The following is a 24,557-nucleotide window of genomic DNA, read 5'->3' as shown; positions in this document are numbered from 1 at the left end:
GCTAGTTCTAAAGAGGCCCCCCCATATGTCTATATGGATTAGGTCAGCCCATTACAGCCCATATTCAATCAACACACCAAGATAGATCCTATTGATATCCATCTTGTTTTTAGTTTTCAGTTTTCAAGAAGTAGTTCAATTTTCGTAGTAGATGTACTTTTATTGTGAGGTTTGTGTATATAATCTCATGTTTATCTCGTACAAGCTAAATTGTTTAAAGGAAAATTATTTTGAAAACCTCCCAAATAACAACTCTAATTTGGCTACTTATAGCCTTACACTAAAATTACATAATTAACTAAAATATACTAATCATCCCAAAATTCTCTTTTATCACACTCAAACTTTTTAACCTTTTAAAGGATGCCATTATCATTATTTGGTGTGGCGAGGGACACACTTTTAGCCTAGACTACAATCATTTGTGTTTTAGATGTAAACTAATTTTTGTTTGAAGCGAGTAAGGTTAAGTAAGGTTAAGGTTGTGAAATGGTATTTATTATATTTTAGTTATAGTTTTTAAGCCAAATGTCATTTTTATACCTATGGACTTGCTTAAACCACAAATTAATAATTGTATTAATCTAAATTGAACTTTGAAGTTGTATCAATTTAAACTTCAAACTAACCGTTGTATCAATTTAAACCAAGAACTTTTATAACTATATTAATTTAAACTTTAAACTTTCATAAATTTATCAACTTATAACTTTATTTTTATAAGTGTATCCAAATAAAACATAACATAGGATTTAAATTTATACAATTATACACTTATAAAAGTTGTTTATGATCTAAATTGATCATATAATTATTAGATTGGAATTTAAATGGATACAAAATTCAAATTCAACATTTAAAGTTATATTTTCATTAATTTTAATAAATACATGTACACATCACTCGTATATTCGATGTCTTAAACAAGAAGTGCATTATAATAACCTACGTCACAAACTCATAGTAAGTGCTTCACTGTTTTTAGTGTGTGTATATATATATAGACAAACCTTTTCATTAAAAAAAAAAAATTGATTTAGAAAAGGAAACAACATCATCTCTATAAGACATATCGTTACTCATTGAGATAAAAAATGGTATTGGTTTTATTTTAATTTACACACAAAATTATATACAATTGGGAAGACGTGTTTGAGAAGCAAAGATGAATGGACAATTGCAACAACATTACGTGGGGGTAAATCAATGATGTTGATTTTTCTTTTCTTTTAATTTCCAAGGTAAATTATTTGTTTATTAAGTAAGTGATGAAGAGAGAGACAATGTTAAGAGAGATTCCAACAATGATGAAATTAGGAAGTAATTAATTAATTAATCCCTAAGTTAAAGTTTATCCAATAAATATAAACGAAAAGCACTTATTTTTCTAGGCTGGAGTGTAACCAATTCTTGACCAAAGTTTTAGCCATTGAAAATAATGCCACCCACCCTCCCACCTAAAATGCCAAACTAAAACATCACTACAAATATATATAATTTATCAAACTCACACATCATCCTTTTTATTTATATTGACTTTTTTTCAAATTTACCCTAAATGCATTCGTAAGACGATTACAATCTCTTGAATCTAATATATGGTACTCTAAACAAACAAGTATGAAAGTTTCGATGTATGAGTAGGTTAGTGATTTTGTATAAGAGTTTGAGGTCAACATCCTATCATCTAATTGAATTTATCATATTTTGTTATATTTATTTTGACCAATTTCACTATTGTTATGAATTTTTTATTTTCGTTATTTGTCGATTTCATATCGTAAGCTTGCTATTTGCTATTTGATGATGGTTAGTGATTTGTTTCTTGAATTTAATAAAAGTTATGTTTATAGGTTATGTCATGTATTTGTTAGGAATGTTTTAAAAATCAAAGTTATTCCATATATATTATATAAGTATAGGGGTGGGCGTGTTCATTTTCTGAAAGAGGGGTGGGAATTATTTGTTTGTGTATAGGTGAAGAATGAATTATTTGGGTTTATTTAAAAGAGGTCAAAAAGATAAATGAGTATGAAGTCATTGAGAAATGATGTAATTGGAGAATTTCATAGGTAAATATAAACTACTTTTGCTTTCTAAAGTGTACTTTATACGATCAATGCTAATCTCTTCATACTCCACTTCACATTCTTATGCCTCCTACTTTATTTTATTTTATTTTTCTTTAATCTTTCACTTTTTACTATTCCATGTGCCTTTATTTGTTTTTTTAATTAATAAATATGTCATATGGAAACTGGAAGGTAATATGACGAAATATAATATAAAATTTGAATACCTTTTTCCTTTAATTTAATTTCAAATTGGTTTGTATGGTTATATGATGTTATTGCACTTACAATGGATTTTTCCTCCACCAAAAATTATTTGTGATTGTTGCATGGAAAGATAGCGTGATTTATATCTTAATAATAATCCATCATTTACGCAACTTTATTATCTTATGATGTAATGTTAAATTTTCCCACTTCATCCAATTATATTTTTGGGTCAATCAATTCATTTGTCCAAATTTTTATCTTAAAATTGAAAATGTATTTTTCTTATAATTTGTTACTAATGCATGTGAATAGATTTGGAAAAAAACTCATGTAGGGTCAGACCCCACGAGACCTCCCTCGATCATGGCAGAGAATACCCAATTTGGTTGAGGATGGGGTCAAACTAGGGACACTAAATGGGTCCCCGAACTAGTGACAGGAAAGATATCTCATTGTGTTCCTACCCTCCATTAGATTCCTAATATTTTCTTTTTGTTTAGATGTAAATGATCAATTTTATTATCAAATAACGTAATCTAATTGAGGGATTGATGGGTTTAACTTGATCGTATTTGAAATTTATGTTGGATTAATAGTCGTTACATCATTGCAAATATTGTTACCATTGTCGTTATCATTATTGTTTAGGTCAATTAGTAACAATAACGATAATGTTAATAGTAACACCAACAATATAAAAAAGGAATCAAATGACGAAAATGTAACGCCCCAAGCCCAAGATTTGAAATTTGGATCCCCTACATTCCCTTTCGACATCAAATGTAACGCCCCAAGCCCAAGATTTGAAATTCGGATCCCCTACATTCCCTTTCGACATCATCCTTACTATCATTAAATACTGAATGTCAGAGTGAAAGTTATAAACCAACACGAGTCCTTTGAGCATATTTTGTCCTCACTCACATGCATCATAGGAAAATTCCGAAGAGGTCACCCAACATAGAATTGCTCCAAGTTAAGCATGTTTAACTTTAAAGTTCCTATGATTAAACCACCGAAAAATAAGACCCACGTTGTTGGTATATGTAATAACTTTTAATTATTTCAAGTCTTTTTTATCATTACTTTCATGTTCTCAGGATTCCTCTCATTCAAATATGATATCGGTTCATTCATGTCTCCTTTCTAATCTCGAGCATTACAAAAATGGATCGTTGATTTTGCAAAGAAACAAAACAGACCGATCGATTGGTGGAGCCTAAGAAATATATATTTTGGACAATCCAATATATTAAACCAATTGGTGATCACCTCTTGTAAATGTATCAAATCATCATTAGTTTTTAATATATCTAAAGTTTTCAATTAATCCATTTGATTACAAAATGATATGTACGTGGAAGATCCAACTTCTAATCTTAAAGTTGATAACACATGCTCTTGAACCTCATTTAAATTTCAATATAGACATGAAAAAGACTATAAAATTTTAAATATCTGATATCATTTAAAATCACCAGTTGACTAAGTTTTTATTCGACAAAAGTGTTCAATTGCAATGTACACAAGTAATATTGTAGTAGCTTAACCTCAACTCATGTTAACTTGGATATATTTGGATTGGTTTTAAAATATGTTTTTAAGAAAACGTAATTTTATTTTATTATTATTTTTTTTTTTTTTTGATAAAACAAAGGTTTAAGATAATTTTAAATAATTTATTTTTTAAATTAAACATTTATTCGAAACCTGAAACTATATAATTGGTAAATGAATGAACAATGAACAATCACTTAAGGTATGAAATTTTTTGAAGAAAAAAGGTTATGAAATTTGTTTATTAAAAGTAAAAAATGTACATTTTAAATTTGAACAAGTTGGAAGGGGAATTGACAAAAATAGAGCAAAAATGGGGTAGAAAAAGAGTTTCAAGATTGATTGTAAAAAAGTTGACATATAGGACAAATTGGAGGTGAAATGACGAAAATATCCTCTTTTATTTTCCTTCCTCTTTTCTTATTTTTCCTTTTCTTCAACCCAAAGACAGAAGGCCGTTCAAAAGAAAAACGTAAACCTCCTGCATTTGAACTCTCCCGCCTCTGCAGTTACCCCCTTCAACTCTCTCCCGCCTCCGGTGAACATTTTTCTCTTCCGTCCATTTCTTCTCCACCTCCATCTATTTCTTCTCCACGACTCTCCACTATATTTTTCGATTTCAAATTTTTCACCGAACGTCTCCATTTCTTCTGCACGGGTCTCTGTTTTAGTTTCGACTTCAACTCCGGCGGACGCTTCTCCACTTCCATCCATTTCGATTTCAGCTTTGTTTTCACCGGACCTCTCCATTTCTTATCCACTCCTCTACGTTGGCAGTGCCGTATCCATCATCTTTGAAGTCAAGTGAGTAATAAAATCTCAGTTTTTTTTTTAGAGTTAGTCTGTTGTATCTTATCTATTATTACAGTATCCATGTTGTTTGTTTAAGTTGTCTGTTGAGATGTGAGTTTTTTGTTTTAGGCACATTTTAGAGAAGAAATGCATGTCGTATGCACACAGACATAGAGAACCGTGGGAGCCATTCTGTTTTTAGGAAGAAAAACCATTTCCTTTGCAATGTACTGTAATAATAGAAAAACCATACCTTAGAGTTTAGAAATTGAATTCCAACATATATTTGGTATTCCATATAAACTCTGCAAAGCTACCAGTACAACATTCTTGAAAGACATTATCATAAGCTGCATTGTTGTTCTCTACTCTGTTAATGTTTTTAGTGATGTAGTTCCAATAGAATACAATCTTTAGAATGCATGTTTAGCTAGTCTACTAGGTGTTAAGTCTTTAGGTTTAGCAATTTTATTAGACTTAGCAACTTTGCCTTGAATTTTTCCATCATCTCGCACCTATCAGCACCTATCTCGCACCTTCCAAAATTTTGAGTAGAAGTCCCAATATAAGAGTGTTAACTTCCTAAACCGTCTAGAATGCATGTTTAGCTAGTCTACTAAGTGTTTAGGCTTTAGGGTTAGCAATTTTATTAGACTTAGCAACTTTGCCTTGAATTTTTCCATCATCTCGCACCTATCTCGCACCTTCCAAAATTTTGAGTAGAAGTCCCAAGATGCTAGTGCATCCATGTTTAATTAGTTTTTTTTTTTAATGCAGGTTTCAGTATGGCTTCGACATCAACTAACGGTCCCATGTACAAGATTGACCCTGCTCATCATTTTCAGTCTATAGTAAGTAGTTTATCACATTTAGAAAACAGTACGCGTAAAATAAAGGCTAAATTGAAACCAGATCAATTAACCTTATTTAGAAATACAAAGTTCGGCCACTTTTTGGATCTTAATATAGTCTTTAATGGGTCGCTCATTCACTACTTATTGGTAAGGGAGGTGGAAGATGAAAGGGTTGATCATATCAGTTTCAAGATAGGGGAAGTTGTGTGCAGTTTTGGTAGGAGAGAATTTAATATGATGACGGGTCTATGGAGTTCTCATCCAGAGCTTATTGTTGGTTGGGAATAGTAGGTTGTTGGAGAAGTTCTTCGAACAAAAAAAGTGTATTTATATAAGTGACTTAGAGGACACATTTGTGGAATACGAGGGGGATGACGATGACGATGACATAGTTAAATTAGCTCTAGTTTACTTTATAGAGCTGTCATTGTTAGGAAAAGATAGGCGGAGGAAAGTGGACCGAACTTTATTTAGGATTGCAGATGATTGGACCACATTTAACAATTACGATTGGGGAGGGTTGGTTTTTGGACGTACACTTTCTGCCTTAAAACGAGCCTTGGACATGCAACATGCCAAGGGAAAGAATAAATCAACTAAGACAAAATATACTGTCATGGGATTTCCGCAGGCGTTACAGGTATGTTATACTTTACTTCCTATGCACATGTTTATATATACATATATCTTGGGACACTTGCTAAACTTGTTTTGTCGAACATGGAATAGGTTTGGGCATATGAGTCTATACCAACCATCACTGAATGTGGTGTACATAAAGTAAGCAACGATGCAATACCACGAATGCTGAGGTGGGTGTGCGAACTATCGCCGAAGTCTCATGTCCTACAGAGCCAGGTGTTTGACTCACCAATGGTAAGTATCAACAAACAGTAACTTACCGAATGCATGACTTTGTTCCTTTATGTTTTGACTAACTAACTACATTTCCACTTTGTAGTTCTTAATTAACGTGGTAATTGAGATGATGCCTGAAGAGGAGGAGCATCTAAGAATGTCTTCAGGGGAACTTGTTGAGAAATCTCATCCATATAACACCGTTTCTGAGAAGAATGGTGATTCAAAACGACCAGGAGAAGCTAGTAATGATGACAATGACTGCAAAAAGAGTAAGAAAAAGAAGAAGTGGAAGTCTAAGATGAAAGCAGTTGTTCGAAAACTCAAATATCGAGTAGCGGTTCTCGAGAATGAACGTGGAAGCCTAAAATCAATGCTGTCGACTATATTGAAACACCTTGAAGTTCAAAAAAAGGTTAGGAATCAAAGTTTGTTTAACATTTTCAAAGTTTATGGTACATTTTCAAAGTGTTCCTTACCAATACATTTTGACATTTCCAAAGGGTGAAGAAGGAGACTGCACGGGAGTTGAAGGTCATGATGCCCAGACCGAAGATGTTGACACACCCGGTACACCTTCTTGGTTGAGGATGCCAAAGGAGGATGACACAAGTGATGGGGTGAAACACGTTGAACTTCAAAAGCAGGTTAGGAATCAAAGTTGTGTAGTGGGGTGAAAATCATCCTTACTAATGCTTAAAAGCAGGTTAGGAATCAAAGTTGTGTAGTGGGGTGAAAATCATCCTTACTAATGCTTTATCCTTAGTAATGCATTTTGACCTTCCATAGGGTGTCGAAGCAAACCGCACGGAGGATGACCCAATGGACGAGTTGGATAAGAAGGTTCATATTGATTTGGAGGAGCCAATAGACGTCGTTGACGATTTCAACGAGGAAATTGGAGTAAAAAGTCTTACTTATTTTGATTCAGACATCATGGAAATAGAACCATTATCCACTAAACGACCACACGTTCGGCCCGCACGTAGCAAGCGTGCAAGTGTATACTTGTCAACCCCCTTCACAGCTTTAGATAAACGGACTACAAAATCAACCACCACCACCTCTCAGTCTCAACCATCCGTCTATGATCCTATGCACAAAATACCTGACGCCCATTTAGATCGACTCAGAGCTTGGATCACAGACAAGCGTACGAAAGATGAGGTGCGTGAAACTTTTCACGAGAAAAAATCGAAGGAGTTTTTCAGAGACTTGTTCATGTGTCGTCGGTGGTTGGCGGATGAGGTAAGGACTTTTCTTATTATTTCTTATTTACAGTTTTAGAGCACTTAGTACCTTCAAGAAGTTGGTTTGATCGCATAACCGAATTAAATGTTTTATTTTGTTTCTATTAGCATTTGGATGCACTCTTTCTTCTCATTCGCTTCAACATTAAGACAGCCATGATACCTTCTGCTCAAAACTTCACAACTGTAGACACACTATTCATGGTTTGTACTCGCAACCATACTTTATGTACTGAATTTGCTTTTGATATTTGTCTTATTCTCTCATTGTATACATGCATGTGTGTTTTTTTTCCTTCTAGCGACTATTAGTTGCGAAGTGGCCTGAATACCAAGAATGTATTAAAGAGAATCGACCATTTCACTGGAAGGAGGAGTATCGGTTGGTTGACTATGTTGTCGGATCAAGACAAGACTTTCAAGATCCTTGGGTGAATGTTGATTACATTTACTCTCCATTCAATATCCATGGCAATCATTGGATTCTATTATGCTTGGACTTGGTACGTTGTGAAGTTAAGGTATGAGATTCGCTTCCGTCGCTTACGAGTGCCGAAGATATGAGAAGCATATTAGTGCCAATTCAAGAGATGGTGCCAAATTTGCTCGATACTACTGGATTCTTTGTTAGGAGAGGCGGATCATCAACACACAAGGAACCTTGGCCACTTGTCATTGTCGACTCCATTCCACACTGTATGAAAATTTCACACACTGTATGAAAATTTATCCCACACTGTATGAAAATTTCACCTCTTTGAATGCTAATTGTTTTTGGTAGGTGTCTTAGAAACATTTTTGGATTTCTGATGTATGAATATAGGCATTCTTGATGTGTTACCGGTGGTGGAGCAGAGGTTTGTGGTGGCTGCGGAACTGCAGAAGCAATGGGTGTTATTAATTATTGTTTTTTCCATTGAGATTACTATGCTTGAAGAGGTGGTTCATATGCTTGAAGAGGCTGAACCTTGTAACTTTATTGACATTGTTGTCAAGAAAGAATGTGAAAACTAAAAGTAATCAGCAAGATTTGAATCATTACTACTGCAGTAGCAAAAGTTATTGAGTTCTAAAGCACACAATATTATTTACTTCTCACGGATTGTTCAAACATTATTCTTTACAGCTTTGGAGTTGTTCTAATGGAAGTACCAACATAAAATAAGCCCATATATTACTACAAGGCCCTCCATGCAAATGGGGGTTCATATGCTTGAAGAGGCTGAACCTTGTAAAAACTAAAAGTAGCAAAATGTTTGCATTTATTACTACTGCACACTTTAAGTAATCAGCAAGAGGCTTGAAATGCAGCAAGGGCTGAACCTTTAAGTAATCAGCAAGGGCTGAACCTTGTAAAAACTAACAGAGGCTGAACCTTGAAGATGAATGTAAAAACTAAAAGTAATCAGCAAGATTTGCATCATTACTACTGCAGTAGCAAAAGGAGAGCATTTATTGAGTTCTAAAGCACACAATATTGTCATAATAGGATTTCAAGTCTTTCTCAAAATGCTTGAAATGTTAAAGGAGTAAATATTCTATAAACAGTTCACAGTAGGATAAATAAAAAGAGAAGGAAAGTCTTGAAGTTGCAGAAGAAAAGTCTTCAACTTAGAATTGTCAGTGAGATGACTTTAGTGATCTTGCAAACAACACAGGACACAATTTTATAAGCATCTTCCACCTGCATTAAAACAATGAACCTTTTTTACATCGTGATCATGCAAACAACTCAAGCACAAACCAAGCAAGTATAAAACTATTACTACGTACCAAGACCCGGTACTAATCTTGTATGCTCGACTTCTGAATGTATGAAATTGGATTGGTACACGTTAATCTTATGTGGCATGTTTCTTTACATCGTCCATATTTATGCAATTTTGGTGCTTCACCGACACTTGGAATCCTATTTTCTTCGGTCGACCAACTCTTTTGACTACTTTCGGAGGTAAGACAGTCATATGTACATATTCTTCGGTTGTCTTCCATTCCGACTGATTCCCAACTGGGTAGACGGCCTCCGAATATGCTGCCAACAAACATTCATTAGTGTAATAGTTAGCACATAAGCTATAAACATTTATATTGCGATCCCGTGCAACAGCAATGGCATGTGCGCATGGTAGTTGCTCAGCTTGAAACTCCTTACAAGTGCACTCTTGAGTATGAAGATTTATGACCTCCTCTTTATCTAAATCTTTAACATGGAATTGGTAACAATCAATTGGGTTGACTTTCATTGTCAAAGCTCGTTCTTGTTTCTTTTGTAGAACTAACTCTGCCCATTTAGTCAATGTAGACGTCACTTTAATGCCTTCTTCTCGACGCTCCCAAAACCAACGTTGTAGCAAAGCTCGAACATGTTCAAGGAATGAAGCAATAGGCAAATCTCTAGGTTCTTTCAGTATAGAATTCATGGACTCTGCTATATTTGTTGTCATCATATTATATCGTCTTCCTGGACAGTGAAAACGAGACCAACGTGTTATTCCAACATCGTTTAAATATTTTCCTGAATCATTAGGAAATGCAAGAATACTTCTCCACGCTTCTGAGAACGTTGATTCACGATATGTTCTAGATGCATTGTAAAACAAAGTAGCTATAGTGTCATTCTTGTATTTATCATTCAAATTTTGAGTCAAGTGTTGGACACAAAGTCCATGGAATGCGGAGGGAAAAACCGATGCAATACACTTAGAAAAACATGTTTTTCGATCTGTCACGAAGCCTAGATTAGGCACCTCTCCTATTGCACCTTTCAATTTCTCTAAGAACCACTGTATTGAAGCATCTGTTTCTCTGTCCACCACTCCAAAGGCAAGAGGATAAATTTGATTGTTACCATCCAAGCAAACAGCAACTATCAACTGACCCCGATATTTGTTCTTAAGGAATGTTCCATCCATGACTATAACCGGTCTAATGCAGTTTAAGAATCCTCGAACACATGGACCAACAGCCATAAAAAGATATTTGAAGAAACGATCATCTTCAAGTTCCATGTGAAATATTGTACCTACATTTGCAAGTTTGAGAGCTTCACCATATCTAAGCAATAGATTATATGACTCTTCAGGACACCCGCGCACTCGTTCATACGCATTTTCTCTAGCGCGCCATGCTTTTTCATAACTCATATTTATGCCATAGTCTTGCCTCATGTCTTCTATGATATCACGTGGTTTGTATAGACGACCGACTCCCTTGAACTTTGACTTTATTAATTCTCCAACAACCCAAGATTTTGCTTGCCTATGGTCACGATTCAAAACGTCAAGAGAACACGAATGAACTTTGACATACTTTTTAATCTTAAATATATTTGAATCCTTCAATCTCATCGCTCGCAGTCTCCAACCACACTTGTTGTCAATGCATCTAACAAAGAGAACCTCTTTTGTAGACTTTTTTACTACAAACTGAAAATTTTTTTTCATTGCCAAGACACTTAATCTCATTGACAAATCTTTTTTGGAAAAAAATATTTGTCCTACATCAAACTCCTCACTTGTAGAGCTTTCTTCGGACCAATCATTCATGTCTGTCTTCAACTTTTGGCTAGAAGAGCTGTAACGAACTTTAGATTTTCCTTTGCAATCTTTTGTAGGACCATCTCTATGTTGTGGGATGTCAAATGATTCACTATTCATCTCTACTGGCTCCCATGTAAAAGTCTCATCTTTCGAATCATATGACTCATATGATTCCCATATAGCCGAAGTGGTCCCTATCACGTTATCACACAAGCCAACTTCAACTTCACGAACATGGACTTCATTCTCATTTAATGTATCCATTACAATTGGAGGATGAGGGTTTAAGTTATGAGCTTGGTTGCTGCCAGATACTGAATTGTAATCTTTGCTTAACACTTTTTTGCTTTGATTACTTTTAGGCTCAAATGAGACGTATAAAGGGACCTTTAATGGATTTTCACTAAGAAGATAAAACTTCAAATCACGGTCATTGCTTAACTCAAATGTAGGAGCTTCGTGTTCCACTTTTATCTCATATATGCATCTTATCATTACGTCGAACTTTGAAGGGTCAACTTCTGCAAGGTCATATAATTCTGCCTGTAAATCTTTATGTGTTATTTCTTTACTGACAACGATGCCTTTTAACATGCCTCCTTCGTATTTTCTTCGCCTCTCATCCCACATACCACCGTAACGCACTAACATGGGAACATGTGACATCCTTAAACCACCTTATACTTTTCAATTGCTGCAAAAAATGATTTGAAGTTAGAATTTGACATATCACATAAACAAAGTTTATTAAAAAACAGTAGGTAAATACTAAATAAAACGTGCATAGTCACACCCTACATGTTTACGATCTTGACAGCTACAAAATGTTTAGGATATTGCGAGATACAAAAAACAATAGTTAAAAGTCACCCTAAATCAATTCATTTCAGATTAAACATTTCAATTTAAGAACCTGCAAGATGTCTGCGAGATGTTTGCGAGATGTCTACCAGATGTTTGCGAGATAAAATAATAATAATGATAAATTGCTAACATCATTTGAAACATCTCTAAAGCAACCTTAAATCAAACCTAAATCAACTTGAAAGAATAAAAAATAATATTTGATTTATACATTTAAGATGCAAAAATATATATACATATAACACAACACAATTCAGATTCAGATTTAAAAAAAAATTAAAACAAACCACAATGCGTGAGATGTTCGCCGGAGTAGATGATGAACGACACCGGAGTGAAGCGGAAAGTTGACAAACTTTTGAGAGAGGAGAAGAATCGCAAATGGGTTTTTCTTTTTTCTTTTTTCTTTACATAATCTACGAGAAGGAGAAATGCAACAAATGCATTTTCTTTTTTCTTTACGTAATCTATGAGACTGCAACAGAAGGATTTTTTTCTTTTTTCCCTTTACGTAATCTATGAGGAGAGGAGAAGAAGGCTGCCTTCGAAATTCTGTTTTTTTTTCCTTCAGGTGAATGACATTGAAGAGAGAGAGAGGGGTTGGAAAAGAAGAGAAGAGCAAATGTGAATTGAAATTAAATGAGGGTATTTTTCGTCATTTCACATCCAATTTGTCCTATATGTCAACTTTTTTACAATCAATCCTAAAACTCTTTTTCTATCCCATTTTTGGCCTATTTTTGTCAATTCCCCAAGTTGGAATGGGAATGCATCCAAACCCAATAGCACATTTCCAAGAGATATACAACATATAATTATAACTGATTTCTATGAGATTATGATTTGGTTGACAAAATTAAACCCAAATCCAAATCCAAATATCTTTTAGTTTAATAAATAAACATTAGGCAACCATTGCTTTGTTATTTTTTTATCTATATGTGGATAATTAATTATGATTAGTCTTCCTTAATTTCAATTCTACCATATTTAATATTTTTCTTCTAGACTTTGATCCACTCATGAGACAATATACATATCTACTGCGATATTCGTGGCAATTCAACTAACAAAGTCTATCGATATATATTTACTTTTTTAATTTTTTATACTAACGAGTGATGGTAGAGAAGTTTAAACATTCTATGAATGAAGTAAATGCCCCTAAATAAATATTAAAAAAAACTATACTTTATAATTAAAGATTCTGTTTAGTTAATCAATTCATTATTCAATATTAGTATTGGTAATATAATCCACTCCAATTATATTTCATTAGTTTTGAATAAATAAGGTAGATGTTACTTTTGTAATAGTTTTTTTTTCTTTGTAAATATAACAATTTAGTATAATATTTAAAATTTAGTAATAGTCCAATTCTAATTATTATATATAACTATAAGAAGGGTTTTTAATTGATAAAACCTAAATATATATAGACTCAATTAAGTAAGTTTAAAATTAGGGATAATTGCAAATTTAGCAATTAAATTTAATATAGTTAAGTATATAATAACATTTTAAAAAAATTGTAAATATAGCAAAATTTGTTAAATTCTATTAATAAGAAGTCTATCACTGCAAACATTGGTCTATCATTGATAGATCCATGCGAGTCTATCAACGATAGTTTTACTATATTTTTAATTTTTTAAACATATTGTTATATTCTTAATTATTATTGCTAAAATGGTCATCAATTATAATTACCATTTTTTACATTAAACACATTGAGTTTTAAATTAAATAACTAATACTATCCATCATTATGATTATTATTATTTTAAAAAAAAAATGAAACAAATTAGTAATGAAACAAACATGAAAAAAAAAGTTTGTTTGTTGAGTTAATTTCAAATTTGATTTTGGTATTTATTACTCAGTTTAGTTGGAGTATAATTGTATGAAATTTGATTTATTTAATGTGAAATAACACGTGTTTCACTATGCGTGACACGAAAAAAACGTCAAGTAAATGTCCACTATGTGTGACACGAAAAAAAACGTCAAGTAAAATCTCCACTATATTTGACGCGAATAAACTGTCAAATAAATCTCCACTATATTTGACGCAAAAACCATAACTGTCATATAAAAGTTAACGTTAAAATTTTATTTTTTAAAACCATACCTGACATGTTTTTTGTATCAAGTAAATGTTCACTACTTTTAACCCAAATAAAATGTCAAGTAAAATCTACTTTATACTTGACGCGAAAAAAAAAAACGTCAAATAAAGCTAACATATAATAATTAAAAAAAATCGTGAAAACTTCATATTTTTTAAGACTATACTTGACGTTTTTTCTTTAACATAGTTCATACTTGACGTTTTTTTAATAAAAACGTCAAGTATGTAAAAGTTGCTAGCGTCAAGTAAACCCATTTTTGTAGTAGTGTACACTTAGGATTTGCTATGTCGTTTTGAAAACTCAAGCAATACCTAGACACGTTTTGAGCACGTTTTAGGTTGGTTTGAACTAAGTTTGTTGCACTTACACACTTGGTAGCCATTTTGGGCATTGTAGTGCTTTTTTCACACTATTTGAACTTTTTTCGTAGGTTATGAGTTACGAACCTACACGTAAGCTGTTTTAGGTCGTTTTGAAAGTTCAAGTGATACTTAGACACATTTTGTTCAAGTTATACTGTTTTAGTTCGTTTTCAAGTGAACTTTTTTCTTCTTGTATTGACTGTTTTACTATTTCTTCATGGTATTTGTTTTTCGTAACGAATCTTTCATGTTCTGGTAAACATTGCAAAAACACATAATTTCAGCAATCTGTCAAAGAGTTGAAGGAGAAGACAGAAGAACTTAAAGGTGTGAATGAAGACCTAAAAGCTAGGTAATTTTTTGAAAACTTTTTTTTTTTTTGTCTTGCTTAGTTTTAGTGGTATTTGTTAACAGGCTGAGACATACTCTTGTATGCCAAGGCTGGGTGGCCACTTCAATGGATGGCCTGAGACGGTGAAATGACGAGTGTAGAACAAAGTAGACAACCAAGCAGATTTACAAGTAGGAGGATGGTGTTTGGTCTTACTCTAAAGCTACTGCTAGAAAGATGATTCTCCCTTTATTTACACATGTTACCTATATTTAATTACTGGTTTTATGTGACGGTGAATAAATACTTAAGTCGTTTCAAGTTTGTACATCACATGCTTGAGTTAATACATTTCCCAACTCGCACTAATTTTAAAGTTGAGACTAAGTTTGTTGCACTTACACACTTGGTTGCCATTTTGGATTTCATAGTGCTTTTTCTACATTTTTTGAACTTTTTGGTAGGTTATGAGTTATGAAGTAACACTAAAGCATTATTAGGTCATTTTTAAAGTTCGAGTGATACTTGAACATTTTTTGAACACCTTTTAGGTTGTTACAAACTAAGTTAGCTTTACATACAGCCATGGTTGCCATTTTGAGTCTTGAAAGATTTTTTTTCACACTTTTTGAAATTCTTGGTAAGTTATGAATTATAAACATACACTTCAGCGTTGTTAGGTTGTTTGAAAGCTTATACGTGTTTTGAATACTTGTTAGGTTTGTATAAAACTAAGTTCGTTGCACTTACATACTTGACATTTTGGGTTTTGAAGTGTTTTTTTCAAAAAAAAATGAACTTTTTGCTAGGTCACTTATGAACTTGTATTGAATATTTGTTAGGTTGTTTTTATAATTCAAGTGATACTTAGAAAATGCAACCAAGCTTAAACAATTCTGCTCAGTTTTCTAAAATTTTTAGTTTAACCTATTTAATAAAATTCGATGGAAATTCTTGTTTTCTTTTTGTAGGAATAAAAGGAAATGAAATATAACCAAACTTGGGGTCTTTGCAAGCAAGCTTCCTTGAAGAAACTAGGTTACAAGGGGTTTGGGGTTTGGGGTTTGGGGTGTTAGGGTTTTAGGGATTGAGGGCTTGGGGCTTGGGCTTGGGGATTTGGGGTCTTGGGTTTTTAGGGCTTAGGGCTTAGGGCTTCGGGCTTTTAGGGCTTTTAGGGCTTAGGCTTAGCGCTTAGGGCTTAGGGTTTTTTGGGCTTAGGGCTTAGGGCTTAGGACTTTTAGGGCTTTTAGGGCTTTTAGGGCTTACGGCTTACGACTTAGGGCTTAGGGCTTAGGGCTTAGGGCTTAGGGCTTAGGGCTTAGGGCTCAGGGCTTTTAGGGCTTAGGGCTTAGGGCTTTTAGGGCTTAGGACTTTTAGGGCTTTTAGGGCTTTTCAAGATTTTATTATCAAATAACGTAATCTAATTGAGGGGTTGATGGGTTTAACTTGATCGTATTTGAAATTTATGTTGTCAAATCTAAACGATCATGTACAAAACTATCATATACCAAAAAATCTTGAAAAAAAAAATCTTTGAGATTTGACTATGTAACAATCGCATACAAAAAAAATCGTATAGATTTGGCTACAAAAATTTAAACAATTAAATTAAACAATCATTTGCCAAATCTAAACAATCTCGTACAAAAAAAAAATCTTGAAAAAAAATAGTTTGGATTTGTCTACCCAAATTTAAGCGATCAAATCTAAACGATCGTATGAATAGTCAAGCCGATCGTTTTCCAAATATAATACATGTTAATTAATCACGAGATATTTTTGCAATTTTTCATGGTGTACATATAGGCTTTTTTTTGTTTTGAAATTGTTCTATAGTATAAATATTATGTTGCTTTGATTTATTTTTTAAAAGAGTAAAAAAATTAACGACTTTTTTTCGTTAAGAATCTAGATTATCTCTTATGCTTTCATATTCATCAAGTAAAATGAACATGTGTTTGACAAACAACCTAAATTATAAAGAAAAAAAAGACATTTGTATGTTTGATTTAATGTATCTAAATTTGGATTTTGAAATTTAAATTGTAGAATGATATTAAATTTAGAAACAAATATGTATTATGTAATGTATTATAATTTAGGTTTATTCCTAAGTTGGTCTCTATGGGAATAAACTAAAGTTAAAAATTAGTCCGTATGGTTTTAATTTATAATTTAGATTTAATTCCTATGATTTGATATAACTTCATATCGTGGAGATTATCCTTACCACATAGATTACTTTAACAAATGATAGGGGTAAATTATAATTATAAACCATAAACAACCTAAATTTTAAGGAATTTCAATTTATTCTATCAATTATATAATATTACATAATAATAATTTCATAATTTTGAAAATAAGACATATTTACACATAAATTAATAATAGTGCATTGTCGACTAATATTTAGTAGATAATCGCAACTAGTCTGCAGTTGTTTTTAAATTAGAATCTAGTTTGTGAATTATGTTGTCAAACATATATCTAAAAACATACAATTTTATTTTGATTTAATCCTTTTGTTTTTAATTTTAATTTGTTTTCAACTTCTTTACAAAACAGATTTGGTTCTATATTAAATGTCCTACCTAATCTCGTGTGGATGATAGTTGTTTGAAGCATATTATGAGTAGATCATCTTATATAAAGAGAGATTTCTTAATACACCTAATATTTGTTTGAAGCTATGCCCACCGACCTTCTACAATTATTGGCCCCAACTCCAACTTTCCCTCTCCCAACATTTATTTTTATTAACAAAAATACATTTAACTTTTTTCTTAATTTATTATTGGTCACCGGTGGTGCAGTACCATTCAGTATTCACAAACGGAGGTCTAATTTAAATATTGTAAATTAAAAAAAAATATTTAGAGATTTATTGTAATTTTTAAAATTTTTATTATAATATTATAGTTTTTAATAATTTTAAAACTATTTTGTTTTCTCTCCTTCGTCTTCAGTTCACATTGCATTCTCTCCCCAAATTCATTATTTTGTAAATCTATATTTGAATGAAAATTTATAATTGTATTTCTAGTTATTATATGATGATTTTTTTTAATTATTAATAATTATATGTAATAAAAAATTAAATTTAAAATTGAAATATTTTCTAATAAATAAATTGCATTAATTTAAGAGATAAAAGAAATATTTAGTTATTTAAATATTGTAGTTAGAAAAATATTTAGTTTAATATTGTATATATTTAAACAGGTCGAGTGTTGAAGATCCGACCATTATTAAAAAAAATAGATGTATGGTGTTCAAGACGAGAAATAGGCCCCAACAAAATAATAATACCTTCTTCCTTCTCCTCTAATCTCCTTCTCTACTCTTTGAATAATAAAATAATAAAAAAAATTACCTGAATCATTTACCTCCATATTTGGGATGGAAGATGAAGGTTAAAATAATAAATTAGGCATTTAAAAATTTTCAAAATAGGTTTGAAAACTTTATCTTTGGTAAAGATTAAAATAATAAAGTTATTTTAATACTTTAATTTCTCTACAGCTAAAGATTAAAAAAGAGAGAGTGAAAAATGAAGAATAAAATGATAAATATGTTAAAGAAAAATAATTATAAATAATAAATATTTTCTTATAGTTATATTGGGTTGAATTAATATAAAAAAAAAGAGAGAAGAATCATCGTTAATTTGAGAAAAGAGTATAACCGTTATTCAATTTGTAATTTCTTTTCATTTAATTTTGATCTATAACATTACGATAAGAAAATTATTAATTAGAAGCATATTATTAGTAGATCTATGATTTCATTTTGATATTAAAATTATGTTAAATGCATATTACGACATTATTTAGAGTTTTACATGTTAGTAGTGGGTCTACGATTTTATTGTTATGATATTAAGTTATACTATTAAATATATTAGATTTTGGACCCGTATATTAAAAAAACATATAAATGCTAGAAGGATATCCTAATATTAAGTCAAGTTTTAAAATTAGATATATATAACTATAAAAAAAACCCTTAAGGATGAAACTTTTTAAATTGAAGATAAATTAAATCTTTATGCAAAGCATCGAAGCCATGTGCTTGTAAAATTACTGATCCATTGATAATCGTTCCCACAAAACAACTCTACAAGTTTGAGACATGCAAACGATCATCTACTACCTGGATCATCAACTTACGCAATCCAATTTCGTAATTGTAATTTTTATTATATAAATTGTAAATTTTTTATTTTAATAATTTTTATAAATTTTAATTGTTGTCTTTCGAAGTGGAACCGAAAACTTATTATTCACGATGATAAAAAATAATAATATAACAATAAAATATTTTTAAAAAATATACAAAAAATTATCTCGAAGCATATAATACGTTGACATAAGGGTTTTATCTCGAAGTCCTTTCCATGACATCGGAGAAACCTTTTCCCAACGTCGTGTCGGGACATCATTATATATTGTGCTCACGTGAGGAGGTGATTTCAGGCTTACATCATTATACAACATTGGGGATAATACACGCTTGACGTCGTTCCTTTAGCGAGTCGGCCAAAGTTCTCTTGACGTTTTACTTCTGACGTTATGGCTAACAGGGTTATTTCTGACTTCAAGAGAACTTTTGCCAACGTTTTTTTCATTTTTCTGACACACTACTGCGTCAATAGTCCCCGTTATTCGTGTAGTGATATTATGATTAAGGGATTTGTCTATCAATCGTCTTCATACATGGATGTCGGTCAACGAGTATGTCTATCCTTGTAGTGATATTATGATGGTCTTAATATTTGTACTATGAAGCACTTGCACAAGTTTTAGATCAACAAGAGTACCAACAAGAACCAAAGAATCAAGAGGAGCCAAGACAATACAAGAATTCAGAGTCAACTAGCTCAAAATCGATAATGTTGGTTGTGTGGAACAAGTTTATTTTATTTTATCTTTTAAATAAATGTAACTTGGTTATTAAAAAATATTTTAGTTTACATTTAATTTTTTCAATTACAGGTCATTATTAAAAAAATGGTTCAACAATCATACTTTTTAAGAATTAGAAATATAATTAGATTTTTTTATAAAATTCGTAACAAATGAATGAACCATAAAATACGATTGAAATTTAAATATTATTTGAATTTTAAAAAAAAATCTCATGATGTAATTATTTAAATATATATATATATAAAAAAAAAAAAAAAGAAGGCAAAGTCGTATTGGGTTGAAAACGAAAATAAAAAAATGGAGAAAAATATTTAGATGAAGAGAATTTTCTTATTCTTTTTATGTCTTAGGTTTAAGAGAGATAATAAGAGAGGCCTGACATAAGAGAAAGAAAGAGTACAAATCTATAGTTTTGAAACTACAATATTTCGTAAACTAATCATATTTATATAAATTTACCTCCTCCAACACTTAATAAAAAAGAAAATCTAATAAAAAGATAAAAAAAAAAATTAATAGACTATATACTGGCTAGAAAAATTGTATTTACTATAATAATAATAATAGAATGAACTCAAAAAAAAGTTAATAAACTAGGTTGATTTCGAAAAATTAGAATTTAACTTTTATAATTTTGATAAAATTGGAGCAATACTAAATTCTTACTTCTACCTTAATATTTTAATTTAACAAAATTAAACGTTAAGAATGATTTGATTAGTAGTGTCATAGTGTCGACATAGTTTCTGTATTTAACAAAAACAAACATAAAACTTATAAAAGTAGGATTGTTTTTTATATCTTCTCCTCTCAATTATTTTTTTTCAAATAAATAAGATGTAAGGATGTGAATGCCTAAACCAAAATTCAAACCAAAGTCGCATCACTCTGACATCTGAAACTTCCAAAGGATTAAAGTGCTCTTTTGAGAAACAAATTGCAAAAATAAACGATTTTTAAAATTATTTGTAAGAATAACCTCTTTTTTTTTTCTTTCTTTTTTTTTTGTCTTATTCAATTCACTCACCTCCAAACATCCAACATTCACCCTCACATAAAAAATGTACCCTATTTATTTAATAATCCAGCTTTTGAATGCATATATATAATACACAACATACATGTTAATTATTAGAAAGAAAAAGAAAAACAAAAATGATCTCTCTTGCTCTTTATGTTTTTATTTATTTGTTTAATAACAATAATAATTTGGGCATATTGTGTCCCCATTTTCAACCGATCATTGAAATTGCATCCAGCACCCTCACATGGCCCCCTTCCCCCAAACTAATTCACTTTCCCAAACTACATTTTTCTTATGTTTGATTGACTTTGATAAGAACCAAAACTTTAAATTAAAAATTAAAAAACAATTAAAATCCCACAAAATCTCACATAATTATAAAATAAATAAAAACTCCCTTTTTCTATAATATACCTTAGCTGAATTCAGTAGTATAATTAATGATAAATGAAGTTAAAACAAATGGCAAACAATTGAAAAAAGAAGACAGTGGAGAGAGAAGTGATGAGTAAGAGGACATCAAAGGGTTACTATTCGTAAATACCAACGGTAAATCTGAGATATTTGTAAACCTTTTTTTTAAAAAATTATTGTTTTAAAAAAAGAGAGATAAAAAAAGGGGTAGGTTTAAATTGGCGTTTGAATTGAGAAGCAAAACAAACTTAGAAACCCACCAACCACCTACTTAGCAGGGTCAATTATTGAGACTTTAGACACAAAAAATAATACATACTCGTATTATTAATGAAGTAAATATTATAAAATACAAGTGAAGCACGCTTTGATTATATTATAAGCGTTTTGGGTGTATTGTATAGGCTACCAAAATACCAAAAAAAACGAAGCATCCTAGAAACCTCCTCATCCATCTTCCTAACTTTCCACTCACACTCATCCTATTAAATATTTTTAAATTTCAATTGTAATTCCTCCTTTCTTTTTTCTTTTTCTTTTTTTTTTTTTGTTGACAACACCCCCTTCCTCTCTACCCCCAAAAAAGCCGTTACCGTTGCCTTACAGTTGCTTCCTCAACCAAACCAAGCTCCTATTATTGTCGGTCAACATAAATAAATAAACCCCCAATTCTTCATTCTTAATTTTCTAAACAAAATAAGAAAGAACAGGAAATCACTTCAATTTCTACAGAAAAATGGTATTTACAATATTTGCCGAAACACCCAGAAGCCAGAAATCAACTTCAGTTTTGTACAGAAAAAATATTTTCAACAAGAGTAAGCGTATCGGTGAACAACACGATCTCTCATAATCCCGTTGTAAAGTGCCACTCTGTTCGCCGGCATTCTTGGGTCTGCCGCTGCTGTTGGGGGGTTTTGCGCCGGCGAAGAGGACGAATAATTGTTGCTGTATGCGATTTCGTGTTGTCTTCGAAAATCCTCCCCGTTACCAATTGGATCCACGACGTCCTTTGCAAAATGAACCCTTTTCTTCTGATTATTCTGTTTCTTCTTTTTCTTGCTGGACTCTGAACAAAAGGAATTGGTTAATTAATTAATTAGAGAAATTGAGATTATATATATATAAAGAAATTAATGAAATTAGAAGAGGTTCGTTTAATTCATACCGGAGGGAAAACAAGAACGGAGAGTTGGAGATGAGAATTGATGGATTGGGATGGTTTTTTGGATGCAAAAAGAGAGAAGAATAACGGTGCCGGAGACGGCAGCCATGGCTGTGGCCAGAGCCATTCCTTGTGAGTTCATCATCGAAGACATATCTTTTACTTTTTTGTAGGTGGAAGAAGGTGAACAAAAGAAGAAGAAGAGGAGGAGGAGGAGGAGGAGTACAAAGGTAAATGTGAAGTGAAAGGGATTTATAAATAGGACAGAGGAGAAGGTGATGTAATCGAAGCGACAATAGCTTTTTTTTCTTTTTTTCATTTTTTCTTTTTCCTTTAAGTAATTCATTTAAGACTATAGATAATCTAAAGGTATTTTTTTAAAAAAGAGGGGAGCAAGAAGTGGAGTTGTGGGGCAGGTATTATGGGTGGCTTGGTCTAAGCTTCTTTGATTTTGAAGTAATGTTTGTGGACATTACAATCTTTCATTGTTTGACTTGCTATTTGGAATTGATTATAGATAGAGTTTGATTGTATTAATTGGTGGTCATGTTTTGATGTTTGTAAGTGTATGAATCTACATATTGATCTTGTGAAGTTCACATTGTCATAGCATCAACTCAGTTAGTACACAATAGCACATCAATAAGTTCACATTAATTTTTTTATGGTATAGTGATTGGAAAAGAGGGGAAGTTTTTGGGTTTGGTTGGGGGTTGGTGGAAAGACGGAAGGGGAGAGTGGGAGGAGGTTCTACCAAATTCGGGAAAGAGAGGGAGAAAAAGGAAATAAGGAGGACCTTGAAAGATGGATTCATAATTTTGTATGATAAAACCAAAGCTAAATAAAACTTAATTGTTTCTTTTTGCTTTCCTGTTTTTGTCTATTTCTGACGGCTGGACTGCTTTTTGTTTTTCAATTTCTTCAAATAAATTAACCCATAAGTATTAAGTTAATTGCATTTAAAACATTACGCCAAAAATCTTTTTTTTTTTTTTTTTAACTTTGTGAAATTTTATTTTATTTGGATAATAAGTGGAAATTGATCTCTCTTTCTTAGACAAGCAATGAAATGAATGAATGCCAAAGTAAAACACATGATTTTTTTATTTCTTTCTTTTTTTTAGAAAACAAAAAACCCAATAAAGTTTCTTTCTCTCCTCAGTTTGCTGCATGTGTAGACACGTGCCGCATTGCAAGATCAAAACTTTAGGAATTCTTTTTTGGCTTTAATCATCAACGTTTTCATATGTGTTCAACATTTATAGGGGAAGTTATTACAACCCATTATGAAATCAATTCAAACATCTTCTAAATTTACTCTCAAACTTTCAATTCCCTCCACTTTTAATTTATTCTTTTACACGTTTTATGTTTCAAAAATATAACAAACCAATAAGATGTTTAACCGTTTTAAAAACAGATCAAACTCACATACTCCTACTAGAATAACTTTAAAAACAGAAAAAAACTCACAAGTTCATAATAAAAAACTAAAAAAAATATATCAATCAATTCGTATCCAACGGATAATATCTTTGAAAAATGATTGATCATTTAGTATTTAAAAAAAATCATCTAGATATAGCTATTCTTTCTACAACATTGTTTAGATTTGAACGATCAAGTCTAAATTTAAACGTTTTTTTTTAATTGAAAGTAAGAAAAAAAAGTGTATATTTCAAAGTATAAAGGAAACAAACTTACATAAAATAAATTAAATTTGGATTAAAAGAAAAAAAAATCAAACTATTTACTTCATAAAATAAATTTTAAATTTAAGTTTAGAATATTGAGTGATCATTTTTAACTTATTTTTGTTTTTGAAAATAGAAAAAGAATAAGGAGGAGAGGGCCAATTTAGGAATTAAAATTTTTATTGTGGCTAGGGAAGTTTGGATTGCAGGACACGTCAAGGGGACGGGAGGGGCAAATTGGGAAAGATGAATTTCCGTGGGTTGTGGACCAAGTCGAACCATCGCTTTCACACGGCAATCATTTTTTTCCTTTTCTAACTTTTCTTTACTTTTAGGAAGAGCTCTTCATCATATTCTTCTTCTTAATACCTATGGTCATTATTGTAATAAATAAGTATACAAATAAACCATATTATTAGGATACCCAATAATTAATATGAATTTTAATTTAACTATTTTCTTTAAAATATTTATAATATGCTATTATTATGCATACTTATAAATATTT

General features: G+C 31.4%; 2 protein-coding genes across 2 annotated transcripts; one reads left to right on the top strand and one right to left on the bottom strand.

Moving 5' to 3' along the window:
- The first annotated feature begins 5,416 nt into the window (after positions 1–5,416).
- Positions 5,417–8,124, top strand: LOC116404243. Its single transcript, XM_031886481.1, has 8 exons — positions 5,417–5,482; positions 6,117–6,125; positions 6,215–6,361; positions 6,447–6,758; positions 6,847–6,990; positions 7,133–7,591; positions 7,702–7,797; positions 7,896–8,124. Exons 1-8 carry the CDS (start codon positions 5,417–5,419, stop codon positions 8,118–8,120), a joined length of 1,458 nt encoding a protein of 485 aa, XP_031742341.1. The 3' UTR covers positions 8,121–8,124.
- Positions 8,125–21,804: 13,680 nt separating this feature from the next.
- Positions 21,805–22,600, bottom strand: LOC101222988. Its single transcript, XM_004150537.3, has 2 exons — positions 22,359–22,600; positions 21,805–22,259 (listed from the first exon to the last, which is right to left on the bottom strand). Exons 1-2 carry the CDS (start codon positions 22,507–22,509, stop codon positions 22,000–22,002), a joined length of 411 nt encoding a protein of 136 aa, XP_004150585.1. The 5' UTR covers positions 22,510–22,600; the 3' UTR covers positions 21,805–21,999.
- Positions 22,601–24,557: the final 1,957 nt, after the last annotated feature.

Source organism: Cucumis sativus, chromosome 1 (genome assembly GCF_000004075.3).
Source record: "Cucumis sativus cultivar 9930 chromosome 1, Cucumber_9930_V3, whole genome shotgun sequence".
Taxonomy (NCBI): domain Eukaryota; kingdom Viridiplantae; phylum Streptophyta; class Magnoliopsida; order Cucurbitales; family Cucurbitaceae; genus Cucumis; species Cucumis sativus.
The sequence above is the reverse complement of the archived record's forward strand: the minus strand, read 5'-3'. Positions and strand labels throughout refer to the sequence as shown.

Bases quoted from the DNA above. Each gene is read 5' to 3' on its own strand.
- LOC116404243 (XM_031886481.1), top strand. From the start codon at position 5,417: ATGGCTTCGACATCAACTAACGGTCCCATGTACAAGATTGACCCTGCT. The intron at 7,592-7,701 runs GTAAGGACTTTT...TGTTTCTATTAG, and splicing joins GTCGGTGGTTGGCGGATGAG to CATTTGGATGCACTCTTTCT. The intron at 7,798-7,895 runs GTTTGTACTCGC...TTTTCCTTCTAG, and splicing joins CTGTAGACACACTATTCATG to CGACTATTAGTTGCGAAGTG.
- LOC101222988 (XM_004150537.3), bottom strand. From the start codon at position 22,509: ATGTCTTCGATGATGAACTCACAAGGAATGGCTCTGGCCACAGCCATG. The intron at 22,260-22,358 runs GTATGAATTAAA...CCTTTTGTTCAG, and splicing joins CCGTTCTTGTTTTCCCTCCG to AGTCCAGCAAGAAAAAGAAG.